The following is a 13,906-nucleotide window of genomic DNA, read 5'->3' as shown; positions in this document are numbered from 1 at the left end:
GGGGCAAGGCTTACTGCTGAGGCTCCTCTAAAAAAATGTGGGGAGGTGGAGGAAGTGGGGGGAGGGACCCCGCTCGAGACCCGCCGGGTTTGACACCCCCGAGGTCGGACGAACCCCCAAACAGGGTCCGCCCAAGCTCCGTCCGGCCAAAAACAGGGACAATAAACCCCCTAAACAAATTCCAACAGCCCTACCAAGGGAGATGGGTACAGATCACATCAACACCTGCTGGAGACTGAAAGAAGACTGAGGGAAATAGAGAAGGGAGGATAGTATATACTGTCCCAAAGTTTTGTTTTCAGTCTCCACCTGCTGGTCATGATTGGATATATACCCATTCGTAAAGATTAACCTCTACTGGTCTGGAGAGTGCTAAAGAACAGCTTTTAAACTAAGATGGGAGGTCACCCAGGAGCAGATGGTTCGGTGTGGAGTATCCTTGAAAGATACTGTTGAATCCGAACATTTATGGAGTCCCAACAGAGAGGTTTCAAAAATGGTAAAAGAAAGCCAAGAGTGCTTAAGAGGGAAGAAGAGTATGTCAAGTTAATCCCGTCATCTTCTCAGCAGCCCTTAGGAAACAAGGAAAAAAACATAATTTCAAGTGTCTGTATACAAATGCTAGAAGCCTAAAAATTAAATAGGAGAGTTAGAGTATATAGCACTGAATGAACATGTAGTAAGGTTAGCCCACCAGTTTTCTCATAGGGGTTACCCTAGACATAGTATTAAGAGGGACTTTAAAAGGGTGTTATAAACCCATAATGAATGGTATGCTAGCAATCAACATCAAAGTGCTTCCCATAGATAAAACCCTTTAACTTGTGTCTTGCATTATTCTTCCAATATTCCTCTAATAAGGTCGGTTTTCTTAAAATATTGGCATGTGCTTGGATTTCACCCACAATTGCAAGGCCTTCCAAGGTATGCATATACTAGGAACTGCAATCTAGGAGTTATTAAAAGCCCCTAAATACAACAGAGAACAAGTCCCAGGATATTTTTGTTGTGGGCACTGTTTATATTGTAAATATGCGATCCAAACGATAGCAGTGCAGCATCCAAATTCTACAAAATGGTTTTATATGCATAGCCATACTGATTGTATGACTAAGGGAGTGATTTATTGTATTGTGTGCCCCTGTGGTCTTTTTTATATTGGACAAACAAGTCGCCAGATAAAAATTCATATTGCAGAGCATCTCAGCAAGGGCAAAATTAAAGCCCTTTTAACTTATCATTGGCAACAAAGTAATCATATGGTGGAAGAATTAAGATACTGTCCTGATCAAGCTGCAACAATCTATGGCTGTTGTTAAAAGAACAGAGAATAAATTTTGAGTGGTGTATGGTTGAACTGTACGGGTTGAATCACAAAGTGGCATGGCCTCTGGTATAGTGGAAAGGATCGTGTCAGTATGCTTTCAGCGTAAGCAAACCAGATGCTATTTATTTACTGTGATTAATTTAGCCCTCCCCACATTGGGTAGTTTAAATCTTAGTGAGTTTTCCCTGTTTAGGATGCCATGAAAGAATTATGATAGAATCATCTGCAGCGGAGCTTGGAGTTTTCCCTGGCTATCTCCACTTTATCATAATAATATTTCATGTTTTAAGCTTAAACAATTTTATTGATGATAGTAAAAAGAAAGCAGACAATATAAATGCAGCCATCTATACAATGGGAATCACTACACAAAAAGAATTTGAACAGACCAATTAATAAGGTATCATCATCAGTTTTTCAAACAAAGTGACTGATATGTTACAACTATCCCCAATCCCAACTATCAACAAGAATCTGGGCATAGCTGTCTCAGGGTCCTGGACTCTTATGAGCCCTGAGAAGCAAGGGCACAACCTCCCCCCCTACCCATTCCCTAACTTACACCAATGAAAAACATATTTTATTGATGACATGGAGCAACAAAAACAAAAAAAAAACTCAAGTACCGCCATTCGGGCATCTGCATAAAAAACAAGAGGCAAGCCATCAGTTTGTACATACTGTATATACTCAAATATAAATCGATCCAAATATAAGTCGAGACCCCCATTTCCCCCCTCCAAAAGGAGGAAAATGGTTGACTTGAATATAAGATGGGGACTTAATATTCAAGTGCCATGCCCTGCCAGGATCTGCACCCAGTGTCCCCTCCCTCATGCCCTCTCCTGCCAGGTTCTGCACTCGGCCCCTTTCCCTCCCTGCCCTACCAGGCTATTTATTTATTTTAAAAATTTCTATACTGTTTAAACCTAAATGGTTTACATATCTTTACATACATAATTCAATAAAACAAGTAAAATCAAACAAACATGAACAAATAACCCTCAGAACATCGTAGAACAATGGTTCAGCAAAAAACAATCACAAAAGATCAGTATCTAGAAAAATGCTTTTATAAATACAGTGTTCCCCCGTGAATTCGTGGTTCGGACTGCTCTGACCACCTCTTCCTGTAGTAAAGTCAGGCTATACCAATCAGGAGCTACGTGGCAAAACAGCTCCTGATTGGTGTAGCCCAACTTTACTACAGGAAGAGGAGGTCTGAGCAGACCGCGAGTGATTTTCTTCACCCGCTGATGCTCCAGCTACTCTCTCCTGCCACATTTGTGGTTTTTCAAAATCTGCGGGGGTTCCTGGAACGGAACCCCTGCAAATTTCGGGGGAGTGCTATAACTGATATGCAGCCAGCCACCCTCCCTATAAGGCTCTGAACCCAGCCCCCCTCATTAATTGCCAGGTTCCGTACCCAGCCCCCCTTACTACTTGCCAGGCTCTGCACCATGTCACATCTTCCTGCCCTGTACCCTCTTCCCCCTCTGGTGGTCTAGTGCTATTTTGAATGTTTCCTGACCCACCTTCACCCCTTGCATTGCAGACATCTCTTGTAAGTCTCTAATAAGTGGGTCCAATATTAACACGAACAGCAGAGGTGACAAGGGACAACCCTACCTCGTTCCTCTACCAATGAAAAAGCACTCAGACTCACTATCTGGAAATACTATCTTAGCCCTTGGAGACGCTTATAGCGTTCACACCGCCGACACGAAAAACCCACTAAAGTGAAAGCCTCCAGCGTGGCAAAAAAAAAAACCCATATGACGTTATCAAAAGCTTTCACTGCGTCAAAGCTCACCAATAATGATGAGGTTTTCCGCCACGCCTGCTGTTCTAGCGACAAAAGAAACCATCGAACATTCTTGGCGTTTTTCTACCCTTAATGAAACCCATCTGTGATTCATGTATCAACTCTGGTAACACTTTAGCCAATCTGTTCACCATGATCTTAGCTAACAATTTCACATCCGTATTCAACAGCGAAATAGGATGGTAAGATGCCACTAATTCCGGATCCCTGCGGGGCTTAGGTAAAACCAATATTTGTGCAACATTCAGATTATCTGGCATTGTCTCTGCATTTATCATTAAATTAAACGTTAGCTAAGGCCCCATAGAGAAAGTGTGTTCTTGGAACCCTGCAGGTCCCTGTACCTATTTTCCTGAGTTGACCCCATAAGGGGTCTCCAAGGCCCCAATCACATACCCCATAAGCTCTCGTGAGTCTCCCCATCATTCAAACACCACCAGCCGCACTCATGCATCCCTTCCTAGCATCCCCTCTCCTGCTCACTGAGTGGCTCCTCCCTCCCATATGTCCACCCTTTCCCCAGCATTCACTCCATATGAACAACACTTCACACACCCCTCAAACACCCCGTTCTGCAGTCTGAAACAAAGGTAGTCAAAGTTACAATGCAGAAACTTCAAGGTGGTCTCGCTACTTCTCCGGACAGAAGAATGGCACTGGATGCAACTCCCTTCTTCCTACACTTACAGCAGCTTTCTTTTTTTGGAGCCGCTTCATCCTTAGCTGCCATGTTATGCCCTTCCGCCAGCAGATTAGGAGCCTCCAACACCATGAGCATTCTCCAGGCTTCCTCCATTGTGTGCACAGTTTTTGTCACCAAACCCACCGTTAGTGCCATAGCAAACGGGTAGAGCCAGCGATAACGCAGGCCCTCCACTCGCAAATAACTAGTAACTGGGCCCATTTCTTTGCACTTCTGGAGTGTCAAAGGGGCCACATCCTGGTACATGTCCACATGGAGGCCTTGCCAAGTTAGTCCTTACACCTTCTGGCTGCCACATAGTAGCTTCTTTTTGGCAGTAGCTGGCAAGACACAGCACTGTCTCATGGCCAGTTCTCCGATGGACGACCTAGAGCAGGGGTGTGCAACCTGCGGCCCGAGGGCTGCATGCGGCCCTGTGAAGTATTTTGTGCAGCCCCGGTTGAGGGTGATGCAGCATTTTCCTCTGCTGCCCCTGGGTGTTTACCATCTTGCCAGCTCCCTCCTGTGTCTTGCTGCAGCATTTGAAAGTTTGTGCGGCCCCCAAAACATTTTTTTCGGCCAATGCGGCCCAGTGAAGCCAAAAGGTTGGACACCCCTGACCTAGAGCATGGTGAGCTCTCTCAATGTGCACAGCCTCCTGCTGCTCAGTGGTGCCCTGCTCCTGGGCCACCTGCCTTGCATCGTGGAAATGGGTTTCCTCTGGCACCCCTCTTATGCGCAGGTTGCATTTCCTGGAGCGATTCTCCAGGTCTTCCACTTTGTCCCACAGTTCGCGCTCACTTTTCCTCAACTCGGCCAACTCAGTTTGGGTGTCCACTATGTTCTCTCCATAGCCATCCAGGCGGTGAGTGAGTTCCACCAGATCCCTGGAAGGTGAAGAAACAGTGTGACAAGGCGGTGGCTGTTGCCAGAAGGATGCTAGGCTGTATAGAGAGAGGCCTGACTAGTAGAAGAAGGTGTTGATGCCCCTGTACAGGTCGATGGTGAGGCCCCACTTGGAGTATTGTGTTCCGTTTTGGAGACTGTATCTGGCAAAGGACATAAAAAGCCTTGAAGCGGTCCAGAGGAAAGTGACGAAAATGGTAGAAAGTTTGCGCCAGAAGCCGTATAAGGAGAGACTGGAAGCCCTGAATATGTATACCCTAGAAGAAAGGCGGGACAGGGGAGATATGATTCAGATGTTCAAATACTTCAAAGGTACTAACATAGAACAAAATCTATTCCAGAGAAAGGAAAATGGTAAAACTAGAGGGCATAATTTGAAGTTGAGGGGTAGTAGATTCAAGAGTAATGTTAGGAAATTCTTCTTACGGAGAGGGTGGTTGATATGTGGAATGCGTTCCTGAGGGAGGTGGTGGAGAAAAAAATGGTGACAGAGTTCAAACAAGAGCGGGATGAAAACAGAGGATCTCTAATCAGAAAATAATGAGTATACATTGAAGGAACTAAGGCCAGTACTGGGCAGGCTTGCATGGCATGTGTCCCATATATGAATATTCAGTTGACGACGGGCTGCGGAGGGTTTTGATGGCTGGGATGGTTAAGATGGGCTGGAGTGAGCTTTGATGGAGACTCCAGTAGATGGAACCTAAGCACACTACTGTGCAGGGCTCTGGGTTTCTGGCTCAGAAATATCTAAGTAAAGGAACATTTAAACTAAATAATTAATTTACAGAGCATGTATGTTTGGGCAGACTGGATGGACCACTTGGGTCTTTATCTGCCGTCATTTACTATGTTACTATAAGACTGCAATTTCTCACTACCTACAAGAGAGCATTCTGCGACAGATCAACTAACCTCCAACTTCAACTCCTAGAGGAACTCAGAGATCAGATCAACCAGGTTTGCGGGTGACAAAAAATCTCCTCACTGTGAGACCCTTACCCAGATCCTGATTCTGGAGATCTTCGAGCACTGCAGCATCCCCGCAGTAGTAGTGCTAGTCTATGTAAGCAAAGGCATGGCCGGGCATCCAGGTCAACTGCACCAACAGCTGGTGATACCTCGATAAGACTGGACATAAAACCTATGTCATGAGAAAGGGAAACCCTCATAGCCAGCGAGGACGTCGAATAAGGTGCAGTGACACCTTTTTCTTTGCCAAATAAGCCTGATAAAGCAAGTTAATAAATTCCGGGTGAAACCTGTTGTCTGAGGCAGAAGCTGCCTTCCAGGGAGCCACCCGTAGAACCTCTGGAGGACTTGTGCACTTTAGGTGCCTAACTGCAGCTGCATTTAGTTGGGGCCTCAAGGACGTTGTCTGTGAGGCACACTTACAACTTTTTGGGCTGTCCCCAGCTAGTAACAGTGGCAGGACCCTCTTTAGGGGCCGAGGGAACTTCGCCCCCCTCCCATGCTGTGGAGCACGTGGAACATGGCTGCTCACCAGCCATCCACTGCAAACAAGGCATGAATCTGAAAGTATCCTGCCTTGGGGACTCCATCGGAGTGTTTTTTTCAAAAAGAAAGCTTGTAGAGTCAAAAAATTAACTTTAAATTCCAATTAAGAAAAAAAATCCAAGATGGCTGCTGCCGAGCAATTTTGAAAAGAAAATAGCCCAGGAAAAGCATAGGGACATCCAAACAAACCCAGGGATTTTAGGGGTGGGGATGACTAGGGCTAACTCCCAAACTGTCCAAAAACCACCCAAATCGCTGTGACAGAGTGTCAGCTTTGTACCGACATGCTGTGTGCTGGAAAGCTGAAGAAGCTGAATCAGCTTACAGGCAGATTCTTTGCCTCAACAAGCCTTGCAAACTGGTCTACTGCTCTTCTGATTTCCCCCACTGGCCCAAGTCCTGTGGCCAGCGACCTTCGCCACTGGAACACACCGCACGCACCTGGTGAAGGAGCGCAGTCGGCCCTGATCATGAACATATCTCAAAGGAGCCACGCAGCCTGCGCTCAAACCCACTAGCAGATGAATCTGGGGCGAGCCAGCTCCCAAGTACAGTCTCTGAGTCCTGATCTGAAAGTGCAGGCTGTCCAGAGGGTGAACTGCCAGGCAGCCAAACCCCTAGAAAAGGACTTTCCCCAAAGTCTGCAATCCTCCGCAGCCAGAGCTGTCCTCGCAGGGAACCTCTATAGCACGAAGACGCAAATCACAAACAATTTTAAAGAAAAATAAACATGAGCAGAAAAAACTAGCTCCTACTGTCTGGCTTGTAGGCATGCAACTTGCTTCCAGGGAGGCAGTCTGAGGTAAGAGAGGAGGGATTGAAAACATTGTGTGATTGAGGCTGTCTGGAGACCATAGTTGCATAACTCACTATTCTAGGAATAGAGTGGGATTGTATAAGAATGGGGTTTTCTGTAGATGGCAGAATGCAGCCACACTTGCTGGTGAAGTCCTCCAGTCAGATTCCGAGTGTGGTGCTGTCTTCTATAGGGAATCTCACTTTAAAGGGCCCTGGAGCACAGATCAGTGTTTTTCTTAAACGCTAGCCACCGTCATTAAAAAATATACCCAGATTCTCAGCGCTAATATCTAGATACTGGTGCTGAAAATCTGGGCTAGCATTACATAATACATTTACCTGGGTATCAGTGATATTCAGCACCGATACCCAGATAACTAGTTAACTCAGGAAGGCTCTCTGGGGACCGGCGCTGAATATCACCGATACTTGGATAAAATCTGGCTCTGCTTCAGCCTCAGCATTACTTAGATATTGTTAAGTAGTGCTGCATGATTCAGGAAAAAATATTTCGATTTGATTCAGCCTATTGAATTGATTTTTCGATTCGATTTTCCTGCCCAATTGGGTGTTTTTTTCAAACATCATGGTGGGTTTATTTTAAAACCTCTTCACCTCCTTTGCCTTCTCCTAACCACACTGTGCTGTGGTGTAAACAAAATAAACAAACAAAAAAGACTTTTCCTCTCTCTGTTAAATCCTAGCTCACGTTTGCGGTCTAACACCAGCTCTGGCAGGATACACGTTTCAAATCTGACATATTGTAATCACAAAACAGAAAATAAAAATATTTTTTCTACTTTTTGTTGTCTGGTCATTATTCAAATCTTGTTGGTCCCAGGCTCTGGTTGTCTTCTGATAACTTGCTTGCCACGGTCTTCTTCATTCTTCTTTCTCCATGCTAACTATCCATCTTCCATCTCTGTCCTCCCCTCTGTTTCCCTTCCCTCCCCCGGAGGTCTGGCATCTTTCATTTTTTTCGTCTCCATCCACAGAGCCACCTTTTCGTCTCCTTTCTCACCACTCCAGGGTCCACCATCTCTCCCTTTCTTTTCCCAATTACCCTCCTATCCAGTATCTCTATCCCCCCTCCACCCCATCCCTTGTGTCCAACTTCTCTCCCTTTCTGTTCCTTCCCTCCCTAAATCCCATTGTCCACCATCTCTCTCCCTCTCCTCTGTTTTTAGACCCATTATTTCTTCCCCCAAAGTTTGGCATATGCATATCTCTTTGAACCCCCTTCCCTCCCTCTGTATACTTCTACATCAGGGCACCCTCCCCTGAAGTTCTGTTCCCCCCCAAAGGCCTGCACCCCACTCCTAAAGGCCTGCCTGTCCCCACTGAAGGCCTGTGCCACCAACCCTGAAGATCTGTGCCACCACCCCTGAAGGCCTGTCCCCCTGCCTATCCCCCGTGAAGGACTGCATCCTCCCCTTGGGAAACCTGCGTGTTACCCCCTGACCTCCCGCGCATCCATTTTCCTAATTTCAGCAGCGGAGCAGCCTGCAGAAGGATCGCCAGTGCTAGCGATCTTTGCAAGCTGCCATAGGCCTTCGAAGCTCTCTTCCCTCTGCCACAGTCCCGCCCCTCCTCTGACGTCAGAGGCAGGATCACAGAGGCAGAAGAAAACAGCTCCGGAGGCCGATGGCAACCTGTAAAGCTCACTAAAGTACCAGCAATTTTCTCTGAAGTCTGCTCCACTGCTGGAATTAGGTAAATGGATGCGTGGGAGGCCAGGGGGGAAGCCGGAGGCCAGCACTTCCCGACTGACCCTCCCCCCTCGCCCTCTAAAGTGGCAGCAGCCGGCCAACAAGAGGCAGCGCTGCTGCTCCTGCTTTAGGGGGCGAGGGTAGAGAGTCAGTCACTAAATCGGGAGGCTGATTTTTTTGTTGTTGTTGTTTTAAATCGATTTGAATCAATTCACCTGAAGTGATTCGGTGAATCAATTTGAATTGTGAATCAGGCAGCACTACTGTTAAAGCAGTCTGTCCAGATTTTCAGCAGCATTACCCAGACAATTCCATGGAATCCAGGTATGGCCCCGGTATGTAAGGCTTATCTGGGTATGAGTAGCTCTTATCCTTAAGTGCAGCTGAATATTAGGCCCAAACATACTCCCATCCATTTGTTAAATAAGAACTCTTGTTGCACAGTGATATCCAGCAGAAGTATAATTGCTGAAAAAAAAAAATCACAAAAACAACAAAAAAAATTAACACGTCTGGTTTACCTGATTTGCCTGTCCTGGGTAAAAGTGGTCATTGAAGCATTGTTGCTTGATGGTATACTAGAAGGGATCTGAACCATATTTCCTATGGTAGGCTGGGAAATCACCATAGTGTTATACAAGGGGGTAGTAAGTGTTCCCTGTGTTTGGTTAGGAAGAGAAGTCTGCTGATTGTGTCCACTCAGTACATTCTGCTGACTTTGCTAGAAAAGGAAGACATTTCATGTATTAGTTCAGTAGACAAACGGTGAACAGTACAACACCTTTGTGTATAAAGAGATTATGCCCTTACCTTGATAATATCTTTTCCAGTAGATAGGTGTGTCATTCTGGACAAGCAGGTCATCTCCCCATGGCCGCGAGTCATATTCAGAAGGAATCCACTCCAGATTTTTTTCTATCCTCCTACTTCACCGGGAGCTCTGCAGTTAGTACCCAAGCATGCAAGAGCTCCATCGAAATTATGTGAAGGACAAAAATGGAAAATTTTCCAAACATATTAACACTAGAACACTCAATGAACAAATAACAGCCATCCAGCTGCACGCGACTTCAGGAAATGCTCCAGCTGCTTGTTAAGAGAAAAAACGCCAGTGAAGGTAAAGGCAAGGGAGGAAGATTCACGGACCGCGGCGGGCGAGAGGGGGCTGCTGCTGGGGACAGAGGACCAGGCTGAAATGAACCTTTTTAAAAAATATATTAGGTTCCCACAGAGCTTGGGGGGGAAAAAAGGACACCAAAGCAAAACTGGCCTAGGAGTAGGAAAGAGAAAGGGCAGAAGGACAGGCAGGTGAGCCAGATGCTGGAAGCTGGGGGTAGAAAGAGGGAAAGAAACTAGATGGAGTTGGAGAGGAGAAATCTGGACACAAGAAGGTAACAGAAACAGAGGTGAAATTATGTACATGGGGATATAGGGACAAAGTCATAAAGGGGAGATACATGGGGATGGTATATTGACACGGGGGGGGGGGGGGGGCAATGCCGGTCACAGGAGGGAGTATATAGATACAGAGGGGAGATATTAGAAACAGGGAAAATAGGAACACAGAAGGGAGATGGTTTGTGCGGTTGGAATCAGATGGTTTGCAAAGACGGGATGGGGACTGAGCTCAAGGGGACTGAGCTTGCAGGGACAGGACGGGGACCGAGCTCGTGGGGACAGGATGGAGACGAGCTCACGGAGATGGGGCGGAAACAAGGACAAATTTTTCCCCCATGTCATTCTCTACTCAACTCATGCGCATTTATATTACGTAGGTTCGAGGATCATTTCATAAATAATGCACATCTCTTTTTTAATTTACATGTTTTATTTTTTTTTTTAACCATTTCTTTACAATCCTTCAATATAGTTTCCCTGCTTTGCAATGACTAAGTTCCAACGTCTGGGAAGCTTCATTATTCCATCCAAGACACCGTTTTTGTTCAGTTGCAGAATGGCTTGGGTAATGGCGGAAGAAAGCTCTTCCAGAGATGCAAAACGATGTCCAAACAGGTTTTTTCAACTTTGGAAAAAGGTCGAAGTCTAGTGTACTCATTGCCTGGACTATAGGGAGCATGAAGTTAACACCTCCCAGCTGTATCTGCGTAGTTTTTTGATGACGACATTCCCTATGTGCGGGCAGGTGAGCGTTGTCGTGAAGAATGAGTGGCCCAGCCAAGAACAACTGAGGTTGGGTTTTGTGCAATTTTCTGCGCATGTTTTGCAAAAAATCACAACACACTGCTGTGACCCTTCTTCCACATGGAACTTTGTCTATGATGATGATGCCTTCATGATCATAAGCAAAAATAATCATTTATTTGACATTTGATTGAGCTTATCAAAATTTTATTGGTTGTGGGAAAGATGGAACTCTCCACTCGTTGGACTGTGATTTCCGCTCCGGCTCAATGTCTCTGACCCATGTTTCATCAATAGCAAAAATACGATTCAAGAATGCCTGACCTTCAACGTCAAATCTTTGTTTCAGCACGATTGCATTGTCCAGGTGTCTTTGCTGCTGTTCAGCAGTCAAGAAGTGGGGGACTCATCGCACAGAAATTGATCTCTTTTTTAAATCATTTGTCAGAATTCGGTGTACTGTCATCAGTGGAATCCCTGTGGTTTCAGAAAATTCCTCGCATGTCGCACGACAATCTTGTTCAAGAGCATCAGCCACGAGTTTCATACATTGTTCATCGGTTGTTGATTTCAGTCTTCATGGTCTGCATCATCATCTATGCTCACACGACCACTCTGAAAACAAGTTGCCCACCGAGAAACTGTACTACAGTCCATTGTTAACTCACCACAAACTTCACGTAATGCACTGTGGTTTTCTGTCGGGTTTTTGCCACCTAGTTTCAATCTTAATGTACGACTTCTGATAGTCAACAGACAGTACCCGAGACACCTGCAGCCTCCATTTCCCACACTTGTCACAGCTACAGTATGTACACTACAGAGCTCCTAAGCACATGTCCTGCTGCTTCAAGCACTGAAGTGAAAGTGAAACATGGTTTACTGCAATTGCATCATCCACTCCCCAATGTTGTCAACCTGTGCAAGAAATGACCCTCGTATTAAAACGTCTATCATATCTCCCCTCTCCTGCCTTTCCTCCAAGGTATACAGATTGAGATCTTTAAGTCTGTCCCCAAGATTATATGATTTATTTATTTATGTGACTTTACTCAGTTAGGTTCTAATGAATAAAGAGATTGTGTCCTTACCTTGATAATATCTTTTCCAGTAGATAAGCAAGTCATTCTAGACATGTAAGTTATCTCCCAATGGCCGTGAGCCATCTGCAGAAGGAATCCACTCCAGATTTTTTTCTCCGACTCTCCTCTACGTCACTGGGAGCTCTATTGCCACCAGTAGTTAGTACCCAAGTATAAAGAGCTCCATCGATAGTATGTAAAGTAGGGTCACCAATGGGAGCTTTCCTAAGAATCAACTGTTCTACTCAAATGAGAAACTTTAGAAGAACAAACAGCAAACAAAGCATCAAAAGAGCTCAGGAAGTACCCGTATTTTCACTTTGAACATATATACAGAATACTTCAAGGCCCCAAAGGGCTGACTGGCATCCAAAAATCAAACTTGGAGAAGCATAAGCAGAATGAGATAGTAGGCAGGCATAAGAAGGACAGGGTGGGAGTCTAGAATGGTGACAAGTCAAAAGTGCGCGCCGACAACCTAGCACAGACAATTGAGCACAAGGCGGAAGTGCGCCGAAGAAAAACAGTATTTTAAAGGGCTCCGACAGGGGGTGTGTGTGGGGGGGAACCCCCCACTTTACTTAACAGAGATCGCGCCGGCATTGTGGGGGGCTTGGGGGGTTGTAACCTCCCACACTATATTGAAAACTTCACTTTTTCCCTAAAAAAGAGGGAAAAAGTTAAATATCCAGTAAATGAGGGGGGTTACAACCCCCCAAACACCCCACAACACCAGCGTGCTCTCTATTAAGTAAAGTGGGGGGGTTCCCCACCAACACCCCCCCCCCCGTTGGAGCCCCTTAAAATACTGTTTTTCTTCCGCCTTGCGCTCAGTTGTCTGCGCTGGGTTGTTGGCGCGCCTTTGTCGTCGCACGCTTTTGACTATGAACTGTCTAGAATGACTCACTTATCTACTCTAAAATATATAATCAAGGTAAGGACATACCTATTGCACTGGAAAAAAGTGAGTCATTCTAGACATGTGGGATGTACAAAAGCAGTCCCATAAAGTTAGGGCGGGCTGACTTTGCCGACCCTCAAAATCAAGGATCCAAAGGCAGAGTCCTGTCTCACCGCCACATCCACTCTGTAAAATTTGTCAAATGTGTGCTGAGTGGACCAAGTAGCTGCTCTATAAATCTCCTCAGGGGAGATAGCTCTAGCCTCAGCCCACGAGAAGGCCATACACCTGGTTGAATGCACCTTAACAGAAACAGGAGACTGTTTAAAACAATTACAAACAGTCCAAAATACAGCCCTAAGACTAATATACTCGCTGAAAAAATATGACTACATTACCTCAGTTTTCCAAGACTCACACTGGCTCCCAGTACAAGCATGCATACAACACAAATTCTACTGCACCCTATTCAAAGCCCTAAATGGAAATGGACCAAGCTATCTGAACAACACATCTGGAAAAACACATCTAGACTAAGGAGAACTCAAACACACTTTACCCACCCCCCCAATCAAAGGCATGCAAAGCCTACTAGCCACCAGACCACTAGTGGTCTACTAGCCACCAGAGCAGCAAAAATAGACCACCACCTCTCAAATCTACTGACCACGACGCCCAACTACAAAACATTCAGGAAAGAACTGAAAATCATACTATTTAAGAAATTTGTGAAATGATCTAACCAAACCCTATCGATCATTCCCAGATCCCGACGCATACTATAGCTATCAACCTTGTAATCTCCCTGGGAATGCCCAGGCTAATTTCTTGTTGTAAACCACCTAGAACTGAAAGGTTTTGGCGGGATAGAAGACATCAATGTAATGTAATGTTTACCGCATAGAATGTATGTTGATGAAATGGCCTTATGGATCCATCTGTAAACAGTGGCCTTGGAAGTGAAAGTGCCCCGCTTTGAAGAATGGGTCAGCACAAACAGATGGTTAGACGCAAAA

The 13,906-nt window shown here is 45.5% G+C and overlaps 1 protein-coding gene across 16 annotated transcripts in view; it reads right to left on the bottom strand.

Annotated features, from left to right (window-relative positions):
* CLOCK (clock circadian regulator) overlaps nt 1–13,906 on the bottom strand; it is a 265,133-nt gene that overhangs the window by 19,488 nt on the left and 231,739 nt on the right. For all 16 annotated transcript variants that reach the window (XM_033945122.1, XM_033945187.1, XM_033945213.1 and 13 more), the window contains one exon: nt 9,287–9,486. In XM_033945122.1, the coding sequence (XP_033801013.1) occupies nt 9,287–9,486 (200 nt within the window). The remainder of the gene's footprint in view (nt 1–9,286; nt 9,487–13,906) is intronic.

This window comes from Geotrypetes seraphini, chromosome 1 (assembly GCF_902459505.1).
Source record: "Geotrypetes seraphini chromosome 1, aGeoSer1.1, whole genome shotgun sequence".
NCBI classification, from domain to species: Eukaryota; Metazoa; Chordata; class Amphibia; order Gymnophiona; family Dermophiidae; genus Geotrypetes; species Geotrypetes seraphini.
Note: the sequence above shows the minus strand (reverse complement) of the source record. Positions and strands in the feature narration are given on the sequence as shown.